General features: G+C 43.1%; 3 protein-coding genes across 4 annotated transcripts; 1 reads left to right on the top strand and 2 right to left on the bottom strand.

Annotated features, from left to right (window-relative positions):
- Positions 1–630: 630 nt before the first annotated feature.
- On the bottom strand, positions 631–8,637 carry aco2 (aconitase 2, mitochondrial). The gene is made up of 17 exons (XM_072372715.1): positions 8,533–8,637; positions 6,978–7,120; positions 6,400–6,658; positions 6,214–6,306; positions 5,958–6,116; positions 5,668–5,818; positions 5,459–5,563; positions 5,179–5,270; positions 4,449–4,554; positions 4,197–4,354; positions 4,027–4,100; positions 3,806–3,917; positions 3,430–3,708; positions 3,143–3,334; positions 2,909–3,041; positions 2,567–2,688; positions 631–2,470 (listed from the first exon to the last, which is right to left on the bottom strand). The coding sequence occupies exons 1-17, from the start codon at positions 8,566–8,568 to the stop codon at positions 2,339–2,341; spliced, it is 2,346 nt and encodes a 781-aa protein (XP_072228816.1). The 5' UTR covers positions 8,569–8,637; the 3' UTR covers positions 631–2,338.
- Positions 8,638–9,094: 457 nt separating this feature from the next.
- Positions 9,095–11,081, top strand: phf5a (PHD finger protein 5A). Its single transcript, XM_072373101.1, has 4 exons — positions 9,095–9,209; positions 9,507–9,530; positions 10,527–10,693; positions 10,890–11,081. Exons 1-4 carry the CDS (start codon positions 9,158–9,160, stop codon positions 10,977–10,979), a joined length of 333 nt encoding a protein of 110 aa, XP_072229202.1. The 5' UTR covers positions 9,095–9,157; the 3' UTR covers positions 10,980–11,081.
- Positions 11,082–12,928: 1,847 nt separating this feature from the next.
- tefa (TEF transcription factor, PAR bZIP family member a) lies at positions 12,929–23,287 on the bottom strand. 2 transcript variants are annotated; one of them, XM_072372740.1, is made up of 5 exons: positions 23,048–23,287; positions 16,484–16,876; positions 15,702–15,916; positions 14,819–15,030; positions 12,929–13,556 (listed from the first exon to the last, which is right to left on the bottom strand). In XM_072372740.1, the coding sequence occupies exons 1-5, from the start codon at positions 23,118–23,120 to the stop codon at positions 13,535–13,537; spliced, it is 915 nt and encodes a 304-aa protein (XP_072228841.1). In that variant the 5' UTR covers positions 23,121–23,287; the 3' UTR covers positions 12,929–13,534. The 2 variants fall into 2 exon arrangements, with proteins under 2 accessions (XP_072228841.1, XP_072228840.1); XM_072372739.1 differs by lacking the exon at positions 23,048–23,287 and adding an exon at positions 17,895–18,239.
- Between the last annotated feature and the right edge of the window lie 445 nt (positions 23,288–23,732).

The raw sequence follows: 23,732 nt of genomic DNA, 5'->3' as shown, positions 1-23,732 counted from the left end.
GTGGTCGCTTTAAATCTGACTTTTGACACGTGGGTGCAAATTCTGGGGCACGACCACTGGTGGCTTCTCAGTGATGTTTATGTTACACACTATATCAGAATGTGTCAGAGCCCGATTCCTTCTTCTGTGGCAAAAAAAGATGCGTGAATTCTGTTGATATGTCTGAGGTGTAAAAGAAGCTGCCTCTTGAAGGACAGCTGAGGGATTCTGCAGAGATCATCTGGCAACTATCCTGCTCAACATGACCTGTAATTTTTGTCTGTAAAGCTTCTCGTTGGTCCTTATATACGTTTAATTTGATTCTTCTAAATTCAGAGTTTTGCCCTAAAAAGTGCAAGGTGTGCTTTAAAGTTTCTAATTGCAACTTTAAATGGTTGTTTGGAGGTTTGAATATTAGATTACTTTACATGCATCCATTTGGGAAAAGGGGTACTTTTCTTTCTCAGTTTACCTAGTTACATTTCTGTCTCTTGTGGAGTTTATTTTTAGCCAGTTAACCTCTTTAAGTATGTAGGCAGCCATCTCTAAACCTGAATAAACAGCAGCAGTTTGCTCGCAGTGGAAACCAGCAATATATACAGAATTTGTCGCAGGGATGGACAGAGCCATGGTCCTTTTTTTTTCTCCCTCTTTCTTTATGAACAACCACAGCAAAGTGTAAATACATGAGATCTGTGAATTTATTTTACAACCCATTGGTAGTTCTGTAATACAGAAAAGATAATCTGGGAGAAAACAAACACTTAAATGCACATAGAACCAGACTCTTTACATGGAGTGGTTTACAGGAAGCAGATGGTTTCAGCTTTCATCCGATTTCAGGGAAATTTAGTTGATGGTACCAACAGGACAATAACCAGCAGACACAGTAATATGGGTTTCTTATGAAAGTCCTAATTGCTTAGGTAAAAGCAAGAGGTGCATTTCAACTTACATTTTTCTGCTTCTCTCCCCTATATTACACAGACACTCTCCTTCAAAATAGACTGTTTGATTTCTTTAGGGATTAAAAATCACACAAAATGTGGCACAATACCCTACAAAAAAAGGGTGCCGACTATACAGGATGGAAGTTTACCCTGTGGCTGAAGTGGAAGAGCCTTGCATTGAAACATATGCAGGGTTTGGACCTGCTGCTGAAAAAAAAGAAGAATATAAATAAATAACAAGGAGAAAAAGAAAAAAAACATACTGGATGATGTGCTTGATCTTGTTAAGAGGTCAGGATTAATTAGGAGAGCGGTTTAAGAATGGTGGGAGCGAAAGCGGCAGGGAAGAGGAGAAGAAGAGTTACTGTGCTCATAACACAGTATCAAAGCACATGTGTCTATTTGTATATTAGGAAATGTCTGCCACCATTGTAACACGGACGCCGCGCACCATAGAGATGAAAACATACTTTAATACAAGACATGGACACAAAAGTGACCCTGAATGGTTTCACACTGTAAAATATACAGTAATGTAATGTTTAGTTAATCCCAAAAGTTAGCTGGCTCAACCATTTTGACAATCCTTCAACATTTGATTTAGACACTGTTGGGCTGCCACGGCTTTGACAACTGTATCTCCTAATGGACACCAGGGAGCAGCCTAACCTATGGAGTCCGAGTTAATGAACAAAAGCCAAGTTTTATTTTTAGATCCTTGCTAATGCAGCTTCACTTAATGGACCCAGAGATGAAAAAGGCAGCATTTATCTGTGAATGACACAAGGGCAACATGAAAGAGAGTCTTACTGAAGCTGAGTTTTATGCCATGCAGTGGTTAATGCAATCTTAAAGCAACAAGGCCAAGCTGCAGTGGGAGGTGGCCTCTGCACTGAGGTGTTTCAACAGCAGTGTGGGGGGGGGGGGGGGGGGGGGGGGGACAAAACAAAACAAAACTAAACACCAGCAGAACGCCAGCTGGCAGCGTACTATGTAACCGCTTGGGTTACAGCTTAATGTGTCAAAGTGTATGTGTGTGTGTGTGTGTGTGTGTGTGTGTACCCTTTGTTTTTACAGCCAAGTCTACAACAGATGAGGGCTGCTCGACTGAAACATAGCAGCGCAAAATAACTTTCACAGATGCTACGCGATGATGAACGAGGTTTTAACAAAAATCTGACCACAGACCAGGTGCTATTGCTCCATCAACAACATTAGCTTGTCAATTAGAAGTACTCGACACTTCATTTTCAGAGGTATACCGGCACATTACTTCAGTCAAAACGGCAAGCTAATCCAGCTGATGAAACAGCCATTAACATTCTGCAACCACCTTCTTCCCCACAACCCTCACCACCCTCCTTTCACCCTGACACTCCTCCTCCTCTTCTACTTTCTCTCCATCCTCACTACTGCAGCTCCTTCATCCTGTTGAGGGCGGAGCCTGCCTTGAACCACTCGATCTGTGTCTCGTTGAAGCTGTGGTTGAGCTCCAGGGTCTCCTCGCTGCCGTCACCGTGCTTCACGACTGCAGTCAGTGGCTGTGGTCGACAAAAAGAGAAGGTTCCCCTCATTGCAGATTTCCGTTAACATTTAACTGCAAGCAGGCCAATTTCCCTACAGCTTGGTGCTCTTACCTTTCCCGGTGCGAATGTTTTAAGTCCTCTTATGGAGATCTTGTCATCTGGGCGGATCTTGTCGTAGTCTGATGGGTTGCTGAATGTCAGGGGCAGCACACCCTGCTTCTTCAGGTTCGTTTCTAAGGACATGACAAAGAGTTTTGTCCATTTAGAATAAGATTTCATTCATTCCTCAGTGCAGATCAAAGCTTCACCGTGATGGAGAGCTCGTTACAGGACGACTCATAAATAATTAGTTCAATAACAAATCACTGGATGTTTCCTGTGTAAAGAAAAAAAAAAAGAGCTTTGAAAATTTGCGAGAGTCTCCCCTCTTCAAGTGAAATGCTCATACAGTACCGTGAATTCTGGCGAAGCTCTTGACAATTATGGCTCTTCCACCTAGATGCCTGGGCTCCAGAGCTGCGTGCTCTCTGCTGGACCCCTCACCGTAGTTGTCATCTCCAACCACGACCCACGAAACATTGTTGGCCTACGGACAAGTCGACGAGTGAGAGGATGTGTTCAGGGACCCTAACCAGTGCTAAGTAATAAATTGAATATCTTGAGAGGCTCCCCCTCTGGGATCCTCACCTTATAGTGACGGGCCACATCTGGGACTCCTCCGTACCCTCCTGTAAGATGGTTCTTGATCTTATTGACTGCATCGTTCTCACTGTTGACCGCGCCGATCAGCATGTTGTTGGAGATGTTGTCGAGGTGACCGCGGAACTTCAGCCAGGGTCCTGCAGCGCTGATGTGGTCTGTGGTGCATTTTCCCTTCACCTATTTAGAAAGAAGATGATCCCACCTCAAGACCTGCAGCAGTGAAAGCATCTAAAGACAGACTCCAGCAGCTTGATGTCATTCACTGAGCTCACCTTGATGAGGACCCGCATGTCTTCCAGATCACTTCCGCTCCATTTGTCAAAGGGCTCCAGCAGCTGCAGCCGGTTGCTCTGAGGACTGACGTCCACCTTGACGCTGCCGCCGTCAGTGGGCGGGTGCTGGTAGGTGTCCTGGCCTGGGTCGAAGTCTCTGGCTGGTAGTTCATCCCCGTTGGGAGGCTCCAGCTTGAACTTCTCTCCGTTGGGGGCTGTAAGGTAATCTGTCTCAGGGTTGAAGCTTAAAGAGCCAGCAATAGCGAGGGCAGTAACAATCTGGAGAAGACGAGGAGAGGGAAGGGATTTAGCTATGAAATGTAAAACCTGTGTGTCCGAGGCAGAGTGGGTGTTAATGGCTTTGGTGCAGCTTTACCTCAGGAGATGTAACAAAGGCATGTGTTGCAGGGTTAGCATCATTCCTGGCAGTGAAGTTTCTGTTGAAGGACGTGACGATTGTGTTCTTCTCTCCCTTTTTCACATCACGCCTAAATGCAAACACACAGCACATCAATTTACACAAAAGCACTCAGGTCAGGTTGACCTATGAGCAAGAAGTTGTTTCACAATCACTTCGAAGGTTACTGCCGTAGCTACCTGTCCCACTGTCCAATGCAGGGTCCACATGCGTTTGCGAGGACCACACCTCCAACAGCCCTGAGGATGTTTGACTGCAGGAAAACAAAACATCTTAAGCTTTCATTCTGTTCATGACATTACTTCAAGGGAAGTGCAACTCCACGCTTCACGCATGGGCCAACACTCACGTATCCATCTCTTTCAATGGTGGCGCGAATCTGCTCCGAGCCGGGTGTGACGGTGAACTGAGCTTTGCACTTCAGGCCTTTGTCCAGAGCCTGTTTAGCCAAGGAGGCAGCACGGCCCATGTCCTCATAGCTGGAGTTGGTGCAGCTGCCGATCAGACCTACGGGAGGAGAGGAACCAGAGAGCATAAAACTAGGCTCTTTTAAAAGCATCATTGTGAATAAAAACAATATAGCCGTTCCATCAGTTCTTACCAACTTTGACCTCCAGTGGCCAGCCGTTCTTTTGAGCCACAGCACCAACTTCAGACACCGGGTGAGCCAGGTCAGGGGTGAATGGTCCATTAATGTGGGGCTTCAGCTGTAAAAAGAAACAGGACACTAGTAAAGAGGCATACAAAAACAGGAATAAACCTAACTCTGTGACCTGAGTGGCATTGCTGCGATTTATTACAGTCATGACTGGCAAGTGGTGCAATTAAAGGGGAACTCCGGTATTTTTAAACCTAGACCTTATTTCTGGCATTAAATACGTTTATCGACTCACCGAGAACAGTTTGGCGAAAGTCGGCGTCCTTCGGAAGCTATTTAGAAAACCCGCGATCAACGTATATCCATATAACGGAGTTAATGGGGCAGGGACGATGCAGCCTCTAAATACGGCATTATCTGTCTTTATTTCACCAATACTTTAAGAAGAATGAATGAAAGAATGTGTACTATAGCTCTGTTAGCTCACTGGTGCTGTTATGTGGCTACTTGCGGCTATAGGAGAGCTAACGGAGGGATTTCTACACAGGCACTCTACTGGGACAACTTTATAACTTATTTGGGAGAGGTGGTGAAAATGCCTGGAGCCTTGTTAGCAAATGTGTATCCTGCGAAAGGGAAATCTGCTGTGAGCTGGAAGACCAATCCAACCGCAGGACAAGATACCGACTGAAAGGATTGCTGAAAAACACCAAACGATCAATTTAGGACATACCTCGTCCAGATTGAGCTCAATAACCTGGTCATACTCGCAGCCTTCATCTGGTACCAACAGGTGTTTGTATTCATCAGCCAGTTCGGCGATCTCTGAGGAGAAACGCGGGGCGGGGGAGGAGGAGGAGGTGATAATACATACCAAACATTCCATTTACAACATGAAAAGTCTTCCAGGAAAAACTTTGTCACATAGATCTTAATTTAAGAGGCAATAACATACTTATCTACTTATTCTGCATCACTATGAATACTTTAAAAAGTGCCAGGCCAAAACATACCTCCACGGCCAGTCTTCTCCAGGTAGGTCCTCATGCGGTGGTTATAAGGAAACACTGAGGTTGTGGCTCCGATCTCTGCTCCCATGTTGCATATGGTGGCCATTCCTGCAGTCACAGACACATAATAGAATGCATGCATTACAGCGATGTTGTTTCTATACATTTGGTAGCTGAAAATGTCACATTAACTAAGGTGTTTTAATACTGACCAGTGCAGGAGATGGAGTCGACTCCAGGTCCATGGTACTCCACAATGGCTCCAGTTCCTCCCTTTACCGTCAGAATGCCTGCCACTTTCAAGATGATATCCTTAGGAGATGTCCAGCCAGACAGGGTGCCGGTCAGCCTCACACCAATCACCTTAAAGAATAAGATTGGAGAGTGTATCGTGTTTATTAGGTGAAGAGATACAAAATACAAAAAAAAGGTGTAAAAAGTAAGAGATAAAGGAGAAGAGAAACAGCAGAATAAATACTGAGGAGTGCTGTTTTCTGCTAACCTTGGGACACTTGAGCTCCCAGGGAATTCCTGCCATGACATCGACTGCATCAGCTCCACCAACTCCAATGCAAATAGAACCAAGCCCACCACCGTTTGGTGTGTGGGAATCTGTGCCAATGAGCATCACTCCTGGGTAGGCATAGTTCTCCAGGATGATCTGTTCAGATAAAAAAGTGGCATTTTCAGTATAAATATAGCACTATAATTACAGAAGGTTGTGCCAAATTCCATTAAAATAATTGAAGTAATAATACCTGATGGATGATTCCAGAGCCAGGTTTCCAGAAGCCAACTCCATATTTTGCCCCAGCGCTGGCCAGGAAGTTGTAGACCTCATGGTTCACTTCCTAGGAGGAGAACCACGCCTGAAGCTCACATGTGTGTCGCATTTTAATGAGAATAAATCGCCACAGTAACTAACGAAAACAAAGCCTCCTCACCTTTGCTTTGGCTAAATCCTGCTCTCCTCCAGTCTGGGCCTCGATCAGGTGATCGCAGTGGATGGTGGAGGGCACAGCCACCTTCGGCAGGCCGCTGCTGATGAACTGCAGCATCGCCATCTGAGCTGTGGCGTCCTGCATCGCCACACGGTCGGGACGCAACCGTAAGTAGGTGCGGCCGCGATCGATCTCTTGGTTGTGGGGATCATCGAGATGGCCGTACACGATCTTTTCCGACAGGGTGAGTGGCCTGTTGAGCCTGGAGAGAAAACAAACTATGTTTCACTAAAGATAGGATAATACAGAATATGTCTCAGTGCAGCTAAAGTAAGAAAAAAAAAAAAAAAAGGTGAAGAGGTACAATTTAAAAAAAAAAAAAGAAAAACTGGAAAAAGGATTGCGCTCTACGAGTCAGATGGACTGGTGAGAGTAGGTTGAGATGACACTATGACTGTGATGGAAAACTGTGGTAAAGGGCGAATAAACAGCAGAGATCAAACATTCACAGATAAGGGTGAGCTGTAGTAAACAGAAATGTGAGAGAGAGTAAATATAGAGTAGATTAGATGAAAACTGACCTTTTTTGCACAATATCAACGTTGGACTGGAGCTTCTCGTAACCGACAAAGGAAGTGGGCTCAAAGCGGCTCATAGCCACTTTGGCCTTGGCTCTGTAGGCTGCTGACACATGCAGGCGCCGCACACCATGGCCCAGGGCCAACTAGTGACACAAACATCATAAACATACAATTACGAGCACAGAAGAGAACATTTATTCGGCAAAAGTCTCTCTTAAATAAATGCCTGACAGAGCAGGGTTAGGGTTGGGCACATGTTGATGCTAAAACCTATCACCACGGAAACAATACATCGTCATGCGTCAAAGAGTGTCTCCCCCCCTCATTTCTCATGTCAAATGGGGACAGAATTCACTGTGTAAAATGTGAACTAACAAGAGGAGGAGGAGGGGCGGAAGCTTGGGATACATGTTTGCTTCTGTCCAGAGACTGGCCCGACACTGACCTGCCATCTAGAATAGTGTTGTGTTCATGTGCCCTTGAGGAGGGTATTTGGCAAAAACAAATGACTGCAATGAAGTTGCTAACAGCCAAGAGATTACTGAGCTTCTCCTGATGCATGTTAGTTGAAAAAGGCTTTATCTGCATGGAGGAATTTTTGGCTCTGGACCAAGCAAAGTCATCAAATTTGTGAGTTAACTTAGTCTAAGTCATGTGACCCCTCCTCCCATCCAAGCCACAACTCCTGCATAAACATAATGTGGGGTTTTTAAATGGACTGATTTTAAAAAAATTTTTTTTAAAGAAACCCACAGCAAGATGACTGATATCCTTCCTAATACCTGCCGTTATTCAGTCCAAGGTTATGAGCAAGTCAACATGCGACTTTCCAGGCCTATAAACACTGTTGAGCATGTCAACATCAGAAAGGGATGCCCTGATTTTCTTGTCCTTTTCGTCCATTTACCTCTGATGGAGGTAAGAGTGAATGTGACTTCGAAGAAATGTCGAGCAGACTACTTTCTTCAGATCTGTAGTCTTGGGACCTAGCCGTCTTAACATTAGGTCAATTGTGAAAAGCTTATGGTGTTACTGGACGTATGACGCACATATTGCTACATTTAAAGCTGGTAGACTTTTGCTTTGACCACTCCCCTTCAGAAGTAACGGATATAACTGTGTGAGTTGCCTCATTTTCACTATATATATTTGTGTCTCTTGCCCCCCTGCTCGCGTGTGCGCCTGTTGGAAGCTCTAACCTTGTGGTTAACCTTGTTATTCTGAACCAAACTCCTCCCCTGTGACTAAACAAGCTACAGATATTTAAAGCCGGTGGAAATATATGCTAATATAATATACAATCAGACAAACACTGATTTGTTAAGGCAAAGTCGGAGTAGTTCTCGCCTACTGGATGCGTTCAGTGCAGTCGGGACACGATGACCTGACCAGCTAGCTGGGAGACGGTTTCACAGCTTATTTATCCACAGTCACAAACCTCAGACCTCTTATTGAGCCGGAGGAGCACTATATTAACTAAATGCATTCTGAATTAGCAGTTGACACCCGCCTCTGGTATAAACAACAAGCTTTAAATATATTTTTGGTCTCTCACCTGGAGCCGGGCGACGGTGAGACAGTAGGTTGCCATTTTGTTCACTGACAAAGATGTGAGGGACGGTGGTGACGTCACGCAATTGTCAGCCCCCTTTTTCTTCTTCTTCGGTTCTCAGCAGCTCGCACCTTTCATGTTGCTGCCAGCTACTGGCCGATCGTTATCAGCCTCTTTCCTGGAGAAAACGTTGTTTTATTCTAGTACAATTAGATTACAGCACAGCGAGTGCTTGGTTCATTTCTAAATAAGTCGTTGATGACGCCAGTGAAAAACAGAACAAGAAGGTTACAGAGGTGTAACATAGAGCACTAGTACTCCAGTTTAGTGCTCTGATTACAGCCAGTAAATGGTGCAAATATTGAAGGACGAATACAATTTAAATAGGCTTTTCTTATAAATGATTTGATCTGTTTTTCAATAGATTTGATATTTGGACAACTGGTTTGAAGAAAGCAACAATTTAAAGAGTCACAATATGGTCTGAATACTGATACTTTTTAAAACTGTGGGTGTAGCTTCTCGTTGGAAACGCTAGGTGGCAGTAATGCAATTACTCGAGCACAGTTCACGTGTCAAAGGTTACTATTGAACCAAGCCAGCAGCGCTTGCCATACGTTAGTTGACAATGGCTAAACATCACCCAGATTTGATTTTTTGCCGAAAACAAGCCGGTGTCGGTATGTTTTGAGTCATTACACTTTTCAGTAGCCTACTGTATAATTTCGCCGAGTGCAAATGTGTTTCTTTTTGCTTTAATATCGTTAGCTGCTACGCTAACGGTAACAGCACGGATCTCAGCGAGAATATGTTAGCATTGCTGTTAGCTAGACCTGGAAAAAATGTCAAGTTTCGGAAACAATACTTGCAACTTTACAGTGTGTTATTAAAGGGTGTTTAAGGGCGTACTGAACATGGAACATAAATAATAATTCTGCATATGAACCATAACTGAATGCGTTGTTTTCTTCCCGCAGCTATCGGAAGACTGTGCGAGAAATGTAAGTGTTGCTATCTTCAGTTAACACCGACAGTAGACAGTGTTTCAGCCGTCTTGTGTTTTAAAGTAAATGTTAATACTGTATTACTGTTTCAGTAACCACCTCTAAACACTACGCCTGGTTTGATAAGATTTTTACTTCAATTTTCACATAACGTGTGGCGCTGTAGTAATGTTAGATTTAAAACGATCCGGAAATATTATGAACTGAAACGGTTTTTGAGCGAGAATCTATCCATATTCCATTCATTCAATACACATTTTTAACTGGCTTTAAAGCAACACTGGAGAAAATATTGTGAACCTCCAAAGCTATGTTCTCTGGACCCGTTCTTGGAAGTAGACCAACATTTGTTGGAGCACCCGTGTTCATCCCCGTTATGTCATTTATCAGAAAGCAAAACAACGTCTCAGTTAGTCACCTTTGTCCTGTTTTAGACATGGAAATTCATTGTTCAAGGTCCGCTGTCCTTTTTCTTCTTAGGTCCTGTAACATTACCCCATCTCATCTCTTAATGGTTTTTTTGGTGGCGTCTGGGGTGTCCTCTGTCAGCCTTTAAAAGGCGACAAACAAAATCATCTGTATAGCTGTGTATGTGCAGGGTTCAGAGGATTTGTTTTTAAGACGGAGGTGTGTTTCATCCGACAACTGGAGTGGGAGCCAAAGAGCAAAATGTTACCAAAAAGGTTTTAAACATCCTGACATGTGAAAATGTTAGAGGTCAGAGGTTGTTAGACAATCACAAATGCAATCGGAGTTGAATTTGTTGTTTTTCAGTCGCGATAAAGGCCTTGTTTTAATTTTTGTTATAACTAGATCTGGAAATGATTATTGATTTACGTATTTGGCCGGTGCACAAAAGTAAAGGTAACCACGTCGACAGCTCTGAAACTCATGGCATGCCAACCACTTTGAAAACAATCTGTGTATGTTTCACCATTTGTCTCGCACCTGACCGTCAGTCCATCATTCTGTGTGTTTCCCCTCTTTTTTCAGGCGATGGAAAGTGCGTCATCTGTGACTCTTATGTGAGGCCATGCACGCTGGTGCGAATTTGTGACGAGTGCAACTATGGGTCTTATCAGGGACGCTGCGTCATCTGCGGAGGGCCCGGTGTATCCGATGCCTACTACTGTAAAGAGTGCACCATCCAGGAGAAAGATGTATGTGCTCTTCTTTGTTTCTTTAACTAACCAAATGACAACAAATAATAATAAGACTAATAGAGTATTTTATGAGGCTGTGTTTGTGTGGTTTTTATGTGTCGTCATTGAAAATAAACAGTGCTTAGAATTCAATTTGCATCCGGCTGTAAAACCATTTTCTGAACGGTCCTCCTTCTTTTTGTGCTCTCTGCAGCGAGATGGATGTCCCAAGATCGTGAACCTGGGCAGCTCCAAAACGGATCTGTTTTATGAAAGGAAGAAGTACGGCTTTAAGAAGAGGTGAAGACCCTGCAGCCCCAGCCTTTGTTTTAGTTTTTCAGATTTTCTTTAAAACTGCCAAGGAACTTTTTTTTTGACTTGTCAATAAAGCTTGCTTTTATATTCATTTATGACTCCTTTAATGTTCAAGTGTGTGAGAAATACATTTCTCAGCAGTAAGTGTTCTTGCTAACTAAATGTGGCACAGATGAGTGTTATGCCAGCATTGCATCATATCGTCCAGCAGCTTTAAAGACTCGAGTTTTAAAGTTCATTCTTTAGCTTGGAGGCAACGCTGAAGTGTTTGGTCTTTTTCTCCAAGATTGAAATGTAGGTGGCATTTATCCTGGTTGGTTATTTAATTAGTTGGTCCAACTTTTTTCTCACGCTTCCTCTACCAGCTGGCAGTGTTTCACACCTAAACTCTTTGTTCACACTGAGTGAAACTGTTAAAATTAATGACATTATACTCGAGCTTCACTGTTTCTGGAATGCTGGTGAGACTGGCGATAACCAAACTATCTGTTGAGGTTTAAGATGATGTTAAACGGATCTGTAAACGTGAAGATCTCAATGTGAAGCATTTTGGCGTCTATACTCAGTCAGGGGACCAAGTGTATGAATACTGAGGTGGTTTCTGAAAATGCTTCGATATAATATACATTTGGGGGGGGATTTTGGTGGTTCCCACCTCTGTTTCCCAAAACTCACGTCCATCTAAGGTCAGTGGTTTGATTTGGAGTCCTGGCACACCATCGAAAAATGCCAAAGAAGTTGATACCAAGTGCTGTAACGTCCGATGTGTTTAATATCAGAATGTAAAGACAGCTCTCGTTTTAAGAAAAAACCCAAACACTTTTAATTGTGTCAACAAGGCTTTAATTTTACATACTATATATACAAGACAGCCACACTTAAAATGCCAAAATGTTTCTTACAAAGAAATACAAAGACATAACCAGGAAGATAACAAATTGACCTGTTCCAGAGAGAAGGTAAATGCAGCCTCCATTACAGCAGAAAGTATTAAAAAGTATTCAAAGGAGACTGAAAGCTCATCGTTTGTAGTTAACCCCAAAAAGTAGTTTAAAGTAAAAAACAAACTTTTTAATGCATAATGGACCTGAATATGAATCAGGCTTGGAGTGAAATTATCTGTGGAGTTCAGGTCTGGAATATTTCCACAAAAATCCCGACTTGTAGGTTGGCTTCACAACACCGCGTGTAGCTGGAACATCTGTTTGCGCTTGGAAAGCCTTTCCGGAGAAAGATCACAATATTCCACTCATTTTAGTAAAAAGTCAAGCCATCTATGGATGGAAGCACATCAGCTAAATTAAGAAAAACAAAGAAAACGGCTTTCCCTTTTTTGTCAGAGCTGGACAGGAAAATAACCTGAAGATAAGCCACAACTGTAAATTTTCAGGTGTAATGTTGTACAAGATGCTCCCCTGTAAACTGGTAGACTGCAAGCTGCATTGAAATGGCTTTAAACGTAGAAGACACTTAAGATTTAGAGGTTCCTTGTATATGAAAGAGACGCCCCACCACAGTATGTATTATTGAGACTTTCGGGATTATGAAAATAACCGAGGCACAAGAGTTATGGAGGCAAGTGTTAGAGGGGACGTCCAAAGAGTTAACGCCATTGCTCGATGATCCAGAAGTACGTCGATTCTTCAAAAACCTGACTAGTGCCGTGTACGTTGGATGTTTTTCTTCTCTTTTAAAGGCTTCATTTTTGCAAACAACTATTTACAGGACATGCATTGAACTCTACTCTTGAAATTCTGGGTCAAAATGGACGTCCTGCAGAAAGAAAGGCAGGCGTCCAGTCTGCTCCAGTCGGTACGAGAACCAAGAGTGACAGAGAAACGCGACATTAAAACAGAGCGTCAACTCAGCACAGGTAATGAATGCTTTTACATAAAGATAAGTGAACACAGCTGGGATTTTTTTTTTTTTCGTTTTAAATTTTTGTTTTGGTTTGCTGCATCACCGTATTCCCCTGAAGAAGCTTAAGTCACAGTCAGAAGTTTTAGAGGGCAAAGATAAGCCCAGCTCTAAACACAATCGGTTATTAAGTACATCTGAATGCTTAAAAAAAAAAAACGGACACAGAGTTTTCAGAATTCAATCAAATCCGAAAGACTGCAAACCTTGTTATTAAACTAGTCTAAAATATTGCATCTACTACTAATATATTTGCTTATAGTAGTTTAAAAACTTAAAACCCGAGTCTATCCAGATAAACATCACAAATGATCTCTTTCGGCCAAAAGTGTACAAAACATGATAAAAGTATGCCTCATAAACGAGGCGTTTTAAAGAAGAACTTGAATATCCTCTCACATTCATCTTATTCACATAGATGGTAAGTACATGGAAGAAAAATAAGAAAAAAAACAAAAAAAAAACAACGTGCCATTACATCTCCATGGTAATGTCAGTCATGCCCTCCGTACATGCTCTTCTCTTCATCCTTGTGGTCGTCTGATCGACTCAAGCGTTCCCATGTACCAACCGAGAGTTTGATTTATTTATTCATCGGATGAAACAAATGAATAAATCAAATGGTGTCTATTCGTCATCTGGCACCGCACTTGAAAAAGAAGAGAACAAGGATCAATGAGAATGGGACGAGGACGGTGGGGAGGGGGCAAAGTTAAGCTGAGGGAAGACTGTTTATGGAACATGCTTCAGTTCGACCAACAGAGAACTGGTTCGACTCGTGGAACATTTCCGTGAGACAACCACAGCGCCTACCGACCTCGAGCGAGTCGCTACGTTTGAACCGCCGCAGCAGTTCACACCCCTCGTCCCGCGGGTGGCGACACTGAGCCAACTTCAAAGTTCTTCAAACAAACAGCAAGCATCTCTTCACCATTTCACCCAGTTGTTCAGATTCAAATCGTACTGAATTCTCCCAAAGGAAGTACAACTCTAGATTCTGAGCCCCTCTCTGCTCTTAGTTTGTAAAGGTCAATGTTCCTGCTACGGTTCTCTGCTGGTCAAACATTCTGAAAGCAGGATTTGTACGAGTATGTATCAGTTGAGTTGTGGAATAAGGCAGAGCTGTACATATACTGTCTCTATTTGCACGGTTTCAGCTGTTCCGTCTTTACTTTTTGATAGTTCATATCACCGTCATGGCGCTAGTTTAACATTTTCCAGCCCATATATTAAAGCTGTTTTCACACGTACTCTCACCTATTAACTCAAAATTATCTTTGAATTCCAGAGGGTCTGGATGCGAGAACAGCAACGTCTGAACATGACTGGACTGCGCAGAATTTTAAAAAAAGTCTGGAATGAGCTGGAATGCTCACCACGTTTGCTGCTTTTTACTCTTTTCTGCTCAGCTACATACAGCTTTTCAGTCTCTGTTATACATTATGGATAAGTCCAAATGGACGTATTGATGTCAGTAAAAACAAACAAAAAAAAAAGCCATTGTCTGTAGCTCACTCTCCTAAAGGGCAGCTGGAGGCAGTGTTAGTGTGTGAAAACAGCTTTAATTTAGAGACTCGACTGGGTTGCAGTGACTCCTAAAACATACTGGATGAGCCGGGTGCTTTTTGAAGACTTTAAGCATTATAATATTGCCACAGGTCGTTTAAATCTGTGTTAGTCATGACAAATATGTTCTGCTGGGGCCTGTCACTGTTCATCCCACAGTACTATGACCATCCCTTCTCCCCCTCTGTCTAAACACTCTGACAACATCTTTTCTGCGGTATAGTTGATCTGGAGTCTGCCAACATGACTGACAGTCAGGAGTCTTAGGGACAAATGACTTTACTGCTTTCTCTACTACGTGAATGCCCATTTACACTTCACAACTTTTTTTTTTGGGTCCCTTACAGTGGTCCAAATTTGGCCTCGTAGCGACCCACGACGTTATTGTATCGGCCGCACTCCTTCCGTAGATCCGCGACCTCGGACCGCAACGCTGCGTTCTCGCGCTCAAGGAAAGCCGCTCGGACCGTGATCTGGTTCTCCTTTAATCTGCGGGCGTCTCGTGAGCGTTTGGCTGCCAGGTTGTTCTTCTTCCTCCTCTGCCAGTATTTGTCGTCCTGGAGACAGACAGGAAAGAAAGACGTTGGAGTGAATCCAAAGAATTTTGATCGATACAAATCAGCCCAAATCAGATGTCTGCTAAGTGGCACGGCGGACAGCCAGGCTCCTTTGTGGATGTAAACAAAAAGCAGTCATCTGTTAGACTGGAAGCAAAGTCACTTTTCAGATTAGACTGCAGAGTCACTGTGTGCTGCCAGAGGCTCTGTTGCATCAGACACTGAGCTGATGAGATTAAAAAGCTTCAAAGAAGCATTTGTTTAAGGAAGCATTATCTGTGATCAAATTTAGATTTCAAAGCTTTATTTCAATATGCTTTGGTCGTAAACCCCATCTATGAACACGTCACTCATAACAAAACCCTTTTCACCAAAGAAACTTTGTAACATTTGCAGCATCCGGTTAATAAAGAGCTTTTTGTTCATTTACTCAACTACATATACTTTGATATGTCCTCATTTCTTCCATCATGCTGCTTTACAGCAGTCTAAAAAGTAACTCCTGCTGCATCAAACTGAAAAACCACAACAGGAAGTGAGGGTTCAAAACTCAGACGGCAGAAGCTCAGATTTACGCTCACGCATGCCGTTGTGTTTTAGTGACGCCTCAAAAACATGTGACAGGACAAACTGTGCTTTTTCTCTCTCTCGTCACTCCCCTTCCAGCTTACCTTCTGTTCATCAGGCACGAACACCTTCTTGGCCTTTTTAATCATAGGCTGCGGCTTGAGCTCCTCCTCACTGAACTTGTGTTTGCGTGGGTCGAACAGTTTGCCTCCGGGCACGCTCGACAGGACCAAGTCTGTGGGATCTGGCTCGTAGTTCATGTCGACCTCTATCTCATCGGGGTCGATGGGCTCGGGCGTCACTTTGCCGGTGGTCACCTCTGAGCAGACAGGCAAGCAACACACAAATTTAAAAATTGGGGAGCTTGCAGATGGAAAAACTCTGCAACAATCAGCACAAACTAGCTTAAACAAGTCATGTTAAATGCTTCCAAACAGCATCGTATACAGCCTGCTTACAGCCCTGTTGTCAAAAATCTCCATAAGGAAGCAGCAACCACTTCTATTTCTGCCATCTCTTACCACGCATATCATGTTTGACTGACATCTGTGACCAGCCCAGATGAATATCAAGTAGACTTAGGGAAGCTGCTGGCAATTTTAATCTTAGACTAGATAAGAATGTCTGCTTTCATGAAAGCTGCGGAGATATAAAAAAAAAAAAAAAAAAAGCAAGTAAAAGCCAGAAAGTAGGAAGATAAACATCTGTACCGATGTAGATCTTTGGCTTTTTTTTTTTTTTTTACTTTCTCTCAAATTATTGGTCTGCATAAAAAAAAAAAATTAAAAAAAAAAACATACTTAAAAATTCGAGGCCTGGCTGAACTGGAACAACAGATTTCCTGCTTTTTATGAAGTGCTGATGCAGTTCGGTGCTGCCCACTCACCTGTAGTAACATCACAGGTAACGTCACAGTCACCCTTGGAGAGGATCACCACTTCCTCCTCACACGTGTCCAATTCCTGGATGGGCATTAGGGCCACTGGAGACACATTTGCTGCCCTGCTAACCTTGGTCGCTGAGGGAGTGGCCTTCACTTTTTCTGGTTTGTCGGCATTTTCTGCGTTTTCCTTTAGGGCGTCCTCATCGGGTGAGGTGGGGATGCCGTTCTCCATAAGGAACTCTTCCAAGTCCATATACTCCAAGTGGAAGCTCTCGCCATCATAGGGAATGGTTTTTTCCCAGATAGCAGGGGTCAGGGCGGCTGAAGGGCCCATGTCACTACCCCCTCCGCCAAGGTCAACATTATCTCCAAGACCCAGCTTCTCCTTCTCTGTGTCTGAAATGAGAAAGATATACCAGTATACAAAAAGTGTTCACATAGGTAGGCTGAAAAGACAATTGTCTCTTATCTGTCGTTAAAACTAAGCAAAAGAGGAAGGATGTCTGTTTGCCACACATCACTCTCTCAACGCAAACCCAAGAACCACAACTAACAAAAACCTAAACTTTACAGAAGCAAGTAAACAGGTGCAGTAAATAACATCGATAATGTCGTCGCAAACCAACTCGGGGAAAGTTTGCATCCTATAAACTCAGGTTGAGAGAACGTTGAGTCTGCGCGTGCCGCTCCAACTGAAAAACTGCAAGGAACCGAGTCAGAAGAGCTGACACGATGCGAAAAAAAGACCCCAAAAACACAGATCGAGCGGAGGCCACACCCGGCAACCACCGGGACCCAAATGTCACCGCTGCCAAGCCGGGCCGAGCCGAGCCGAGCCGGGCCGACAGGCGGTTTGATGTTGTGGTTGACTGGGATGTACTGCGCAGTCTAAATTGGTTTAGCAGCAACAGCGAATATTAGATGGGTTGCCTCCGACTCCACCATTGCAGCATTTTAAGAAAAACAAAAGGGAAGTTTATTAATTCGTCGTTACTGTAATTTGCCTCTTAGAAAACACAACCAGCAAAAGTAAAAACATTGACATAAGGGGCCATTGACGACGTGTACCCTTTGTGCACGTTTTAAAATATACACATAAAAAGTGCCTCGTCGAAATATTAGTTCTTAGCAGTTTCAGCACCGGTGTTTTGTTCAGCAACAATGCATTTAAAACCCGGGGCGTGTCTAGAAAAGTCTAGACTGCGAGTTTGTACATCGAGTCCGGAGAAAAAAGGCTTAGAGCCATGGGGCCCCATCATCGCCGGAGATGGCCAACAATGTCTTTGCATATATGGTAAAACGACCACCCTCGACAGAGACGTAGTTAAAGTTGAATCTCTCCACAAGTTTTCACATTTTCACGATTAAACCCACAATTTTAAATACTTGTACTCCATAAATTTACTCCTCTTACCGTCATCGCCGTCCAGTATATTCGGCGGAGGCATTTCCATTATTTTCTTTAAAACCACCGGGAAAGAGCTCGGAGCCCCCGCGGCCGTTTCCAGCGTGATGACAATTGGCTCGACCGACATGTTTTTCCCCCCTTGTTGTTAACACCAAGCCTAGAAGAAACGGCTAAAGAAGCAAACTCAGTGGATGTCCTGTTCGCTCGATAACGTCAGCTGTCCGCTCTATTTCACCACCGTCACACACTGATGAAATGTCAGAAAAATACGCTGTGGAATACCACTTAAACTATCGGCGTTTCTGGAGCAGCTCGCTTCGTTGACCCACTTCCTCGCAAAAGTGGGTAGTCGAGAGGTTTTGGTGTTCAGAACAAACCGCACCCCCTGATAAAAAATGGCAACTGTGCTCTGTTTTGATAGGCGTTTTTGGCCTCAACTCATAAATATGAATATTTTCGGGGAGGAGGGCGGGGCTTAGCGCAACTAGCTGTGCTCTCATTGGTTGACCGAGTTATATGTTTCACAGACTACATTAGAGAAAAACGTGTCACGAGGCAAAACAGGACATCTTACGCATACGCTAGTGGTTGTCTTCGTTATTTGACACTGTATTTTTTTAACTTAGCTCTAAGCTTTTGTTATTTGAGCAAGTAAGCACCGATAGACGATTCGGTTCAACTTTTGTTGAGGTATGATGGGCGTCTATGGATTAATGCCAGCGCTTTTGCATCGTCAGCAGAAATCAATCCATAACAAAAGTGACTGGCTTATTTTGTGTTTCGACAAAAACACCAATCTGGATGTATGTGCAGCACATGAACCTCTGTATTTTATTCCTGCTGCACCAACGAATGCTCGGCTCACATGCACAAACATGTGCGGCAGCCGCGCTTACATATCTCCGGACACCATCCAATGACGAAGCTCGATGTCTGTGCTGCTCACATTCAGGGATGTGCAAGAAGGGCGGCGCTGCAGTGTCAAAGTGTAATTGGTCATCCGGGTTTCAGTTACTTTTTGACACGTTCCTGCAGCCGAACAGGCATCGCAAGGGCAAAGATCTGTATGTCCCAATGTGAAGCTGCCACAACAGCACAACACCTCTGGCACAATATCCATCATCACACAACGCTTTGATGTTGATCATGGTGGGTGATATCTGTGCCACATCACTTGCGAGTTAGAGTGAACTTCATCTTTTTCTGAGCCAGAAAATAAGATTTCAACTAATACGAGTGAATCATCTAGATGCTGTAATCCCCACCTTTAAACTAACGTGAGGTAAATTACATCCAAAAACGTCCCACATTAGTTTATTATAACGAATAAACGCAAAGATGTGCACAAAAAAGGATGTAACATTTGATCTTGGCCATGATGCACATTCTGTTCAATTTAGGACACCTTTGTCATGTGTAAGCACAAGTTGTTCCCATGTTCATACATTAACAACTGTATGATGAATTGCAAAGGGCATGCATCCACCTGCTACAACGTAGTATGTTATGGTGGTAGTGGGGGGAGGGGTCCTTTCCTCTCATGTCTCAGAAATCACGTGTCACATGTTGTAGGCACAACACCATGTGTAAAGTCAAACCTTCAATGTCAGGGACTATGGCGTGCACAGCTCGCCTAAGATTATCCCCCTGAACATTCCTGAAATGTGACTCAAATCTAAGTTTTCTCTCCAGCTCTGGCATGTAGCGGGGCTCACTTTATTGTGATGAGAATAGCTGGAGAACAAATACCTTAAGAGACTCTGAAAGAAGGGCACCGATGGCAAAGGCTTAAGCTACAAAAACACTTGGCATTACACTCTTTACATTAATTTAACAGGCTATCAACCATTTCCAAATATATGTTGATGAACATCTGGTCACTGTATAAGGGTTGCAGCAGCAATCTTGCTGAGTTTGATACTTACATATGCATCAAGAGGCTCACGTGTAGGGCTGGACTATATTGATTCTGCTAATGAGCTGCTTTTCATAAGTCTCCAACAGATGGCTTTATTAAGTCAGTGAATAAATAACAGCATTGTCCTAACCATCTTATCCCACTCATTTATTCACAACATCTGCACAAACAAATAAAATAATGATTTTTTTCTTTCTTTAAAAAAAAAAAAAAATGTGACTGGTTTAAATTAGAGTGGAAAAAAAACAACGCAAAAAAGATGATTTAAAACCCAACTTGATGCGCATTAGGGAGAATGGCAATAATTTGCAAACTTTGCTGTTTTTGGTCTGAACGGCAAACAACAAACTCGTGACTGACCTGGCCCTCCTCAGCTATCATCCCAGATAATTGGAGAAAGATTAAAAGAAATTCCTTAAGAAGAGTTCTCTCTATTTTCCTAGCTGATATCGACTGCAGTATTTGTTGTATTTTCTTAACAGTGGTTCCTTCCCCCACTGGGACAACTGTGGCCACCGTGGCACATGCTACTTTTGCATAGGCTACTTTGCTGTCATTCTCCGACAGCCCTATGCAGCTTAGTTTAGTTAATTCAAACCGGCCAATGGAAACATTTGATTCTCACTTTCTGGCAGCTTTGCAAAACACTGATTTAGATTTGTTTCGATAGTGCATGAGAATGAAATTAATGATAACATTTTTCTAGAGTCGTCAACTTGTTACTGTGAGTGCAATAACAGCTTCCAAGTAAGAAGCCATTCAGAATACTTTCATCATGTCACCTTTTTAAAAAAGTCACATGTAGAAAAAGTGATATCACAACTACAGCACACGTGAAGGTGAAGGTGTTTAAATGATGTAGACCCTGTTTTGAAAGGGCTACGACTGTTTGACTGACTATTATTTCAATAAGGACAGCACATTAAGTCCTGTTTCCATATATGCAGTTCAAATATACCTAAATAGGGCTGGAAAAGCCTGACTATTGCAGGCGAGCACATTTTGCTGACATGGGTTGGGCTTACTTGTCAAGGTCATTTCAAATCAACAAACGGTAGTTGTTAATGGTCACCTTTACCTTGTGATGGAATATTTCTGTCTTGATGGAAGTGATCAGCTCCAGTATGTCCAGATCCATAAACCACGAGAGTCAATCAGTGATTTGAATTTGAAAACTTAGTGAATCATCACTATTGTTTCTCCTTCATGCTTAGAGTGGGAGGTGTTCATTTGTAAATCCACATTTTAGCCAGCAGATGTCCCCAAATCCTACACTTTACTTCATCCATCCATTTTCTAAACCAACTCAAGGTCAGAGGTGTGGGGGGGTGGGTTGCTGCGCTATCCCTGCCGTCATTGAGCCAGAGGCCAGTTCGTCACAGTACATATGACATATGAAAATGCATTTGCAGTTTACTATGCGTGTTTATCATGGCTGCCTCGTGTATCCTGCATTCGTTTGTTGTGCCGGTTGTGCGCATCGTCAGAAATTAAAGTTGCACCTATGCAAACTGCAATATGTGGGTGACCAGTAGGTTCGGTAGTGTGTAAGGCTTACTTTAGATGTTTTTAAATCATCATTTCTTTTACGCTGTGCTTGTTTGGGGCCCCTCACATACCATCTACGATGCCACCGCTGTGTCTTTTTCTGTCGTGTTCTTGTGAAAAATCAACAAAATGCTCATTGACACCAGGTTTAGAGTTTATCAGCGTTTCCGTTTTACAACCCGTAATTCCAGCGGCACCTTCTGGTCCGAGTGACCAGGTGTGCCTTCTTGTGGAATTTTCCAGTAACGAGCGTACAACACAGGCAATTACGTTGAGAACGGACACGGTTGCTTAGGTGAACGCGAGCTGAAACAGCAAGTGCATTTTCAGCCTCGAGTTAGTCTTCAAATCATGTGTTTCAAGTAGATTCTCTCCCCTTACTTTTCCACACATACCTCTGTCAAAGACGTAGAGGCAACAACCAGGAAGCAAAGAAAGAAGGTTCAAATTAGTGTGTCTAGCAGCAGGACAAACACAGATGTGAAAAAGGCATCCACTCTATCATTTTATGTGTATGTGTGTCAGTGTGTCCACTTCCACAACTGAGCTCTGTTAACAGTCAGTATGCAGGCCTGGACTCGCTGTTTTCTGGTACATGGTCTGTGCAGGCCTTGACGCCTTTAATCGTGGCCAGTAAAGTGTATAATTGGACAAACTGAACAAAGGAGCAGCTCACTCTAATTTTGCTTACCTTGCATGTTTGTGTGACTGTCAAAAGCACTTTATGATAGCCCCCATCACTCTGTCTCTGACTCCTCCCACACATCTAGAACTATATTTAGTCCCAACACCACAACTGAGATCATCTAAATAAAAGAAAAATAAACCCTCTACAACGAATCAGATTGGATTCTTATCATTTCATCAGTTGTACAATCTGTCAAAAACTGGCAAGCGGAAAATAACTGAAAGACATCTCAGCAATTTGAAGGGTAATATATTATGATTGACATGTCATTAGATAAGCCTAAGAGAGGTGATTTCGCATAGTTTTGCAAAAATAATGGGAAAACCCACCAGACTGAGAGTCTGTATGAAATCCAGTTAAATGGAGACACCAGTAACAGCACACAGCTCAAAAATAACGATGACAAACACTCTGGATTAACACAGATAGGATAATGTAGACATTAAAAGAGTCTATTGATTATCTACTGAATAGTGACCTCCCACCCCCTGTCCACCTCACCCACACACATCCACTTAATGGTGTCAAGTCCCAGCAGGTTAAAAGCACAGATCCATACACACTACGACAGATAGGCACACATTTATCAGGCACCATCATGGTCCTCATCATCAGAAAACAACACTGAGACCAGGGGTTCTTCACGTTTATAGAGGGCAAGACTGTCACCAGTTTATATGCCACAACCCACTCCCTCTGGGGTGTTTAAGGATATCAGTACCACCTTCGTTTGTTCTACGGTATTTGCTGATGGTGCAGCAGGGTTTAAGCTGAAACCTGTAAACCTTTGGACTCATTCTGAGACCAGGGGGGCAGATCCCCGACATCCAGCGGTAAGCTCACGTGCTTCTCAGCTGACAGGAATTACACAACAGGGGCGCAGCTGTTTACAGAAATGTTGGGATTTGTTCGAAATTGTTATGTCAATTCTGCATTAAGAACTAACACTAACTGTGCTACAGTTCACTTCCATAAAAACTTAAGCCGATTCTGGTGGTGACTTACCATTATCAAAGTTAGGAAGAGTGAATGGGTGCTCAAGGAGAGTCCTGAAAATCTCCGGGATTTCTGAAGTCATTTTTCCCCTTAAAAGTCCTAATTGGAAAACAAATGTTTTAACGCAAAAAATACGTAAAACAACCGCTCAATGCACCGTGGTTACACGGGCTTTGCAGGAACCATGAAATGATTGAAGTACTGAAACTTCGACGGTTGTTTCAATGTAGACTTTGCTCAAGTTACTCAACGCAGCCCAACCCCTCGACAGATCCTCGCAGCCAATCGAGAGCCTGAAGTCGACGGAAAGAGCGCTCATTGGTTGTTCATGTGTCTATCAAACCGTTGACGACCAATCCCAAGGCGCGTTTGCATTACCTAAGGTTAAAAAAAACAAGAAGCGTGAACGCCAAATGGGGCTAACTGTGATATAACGAGGCAGCCCATTAGACCCAAACCACAAAATAGGATACAACACCTGTAGCACATTCCGAATCGCATGCCTGTTCAAAATACACTAAAAGAAGCTCGATAGGTTTCAAAATAGGTATATAAATCATCAAAAACTACATTTACTAAGTGACGCCAAGATATATAAAACCCTCAACCTAGGCTTTCAGATGTCAACTTTAATGTTTAATCCCATGGGAAGTCATTTGTCAAAAAATAATCTTGACACACAATAAATAATTAT

Source organism: Leuresthes tenuis, unplaced genomic scaffold (assembly GCF_036924035.1).
Source record: "Leuresthes tenuis unplaced genomic scaffold, fLeuTen1.0.hap1 SCAF_20, whole genome shotgun sequence".
Classification (NCBI taxonomy): Eukaryota; Metazoa; Chordata; class Actinopteri; order Atheriniformes; family Atherinopsidae; genus Leuresthes; species Leuresthes tenuis.
The sequence above is the reverse complement of the archived record's forward strand: the minus strand, read 5'-3'. Positions and strand labels throughout refer to the sequence as shown.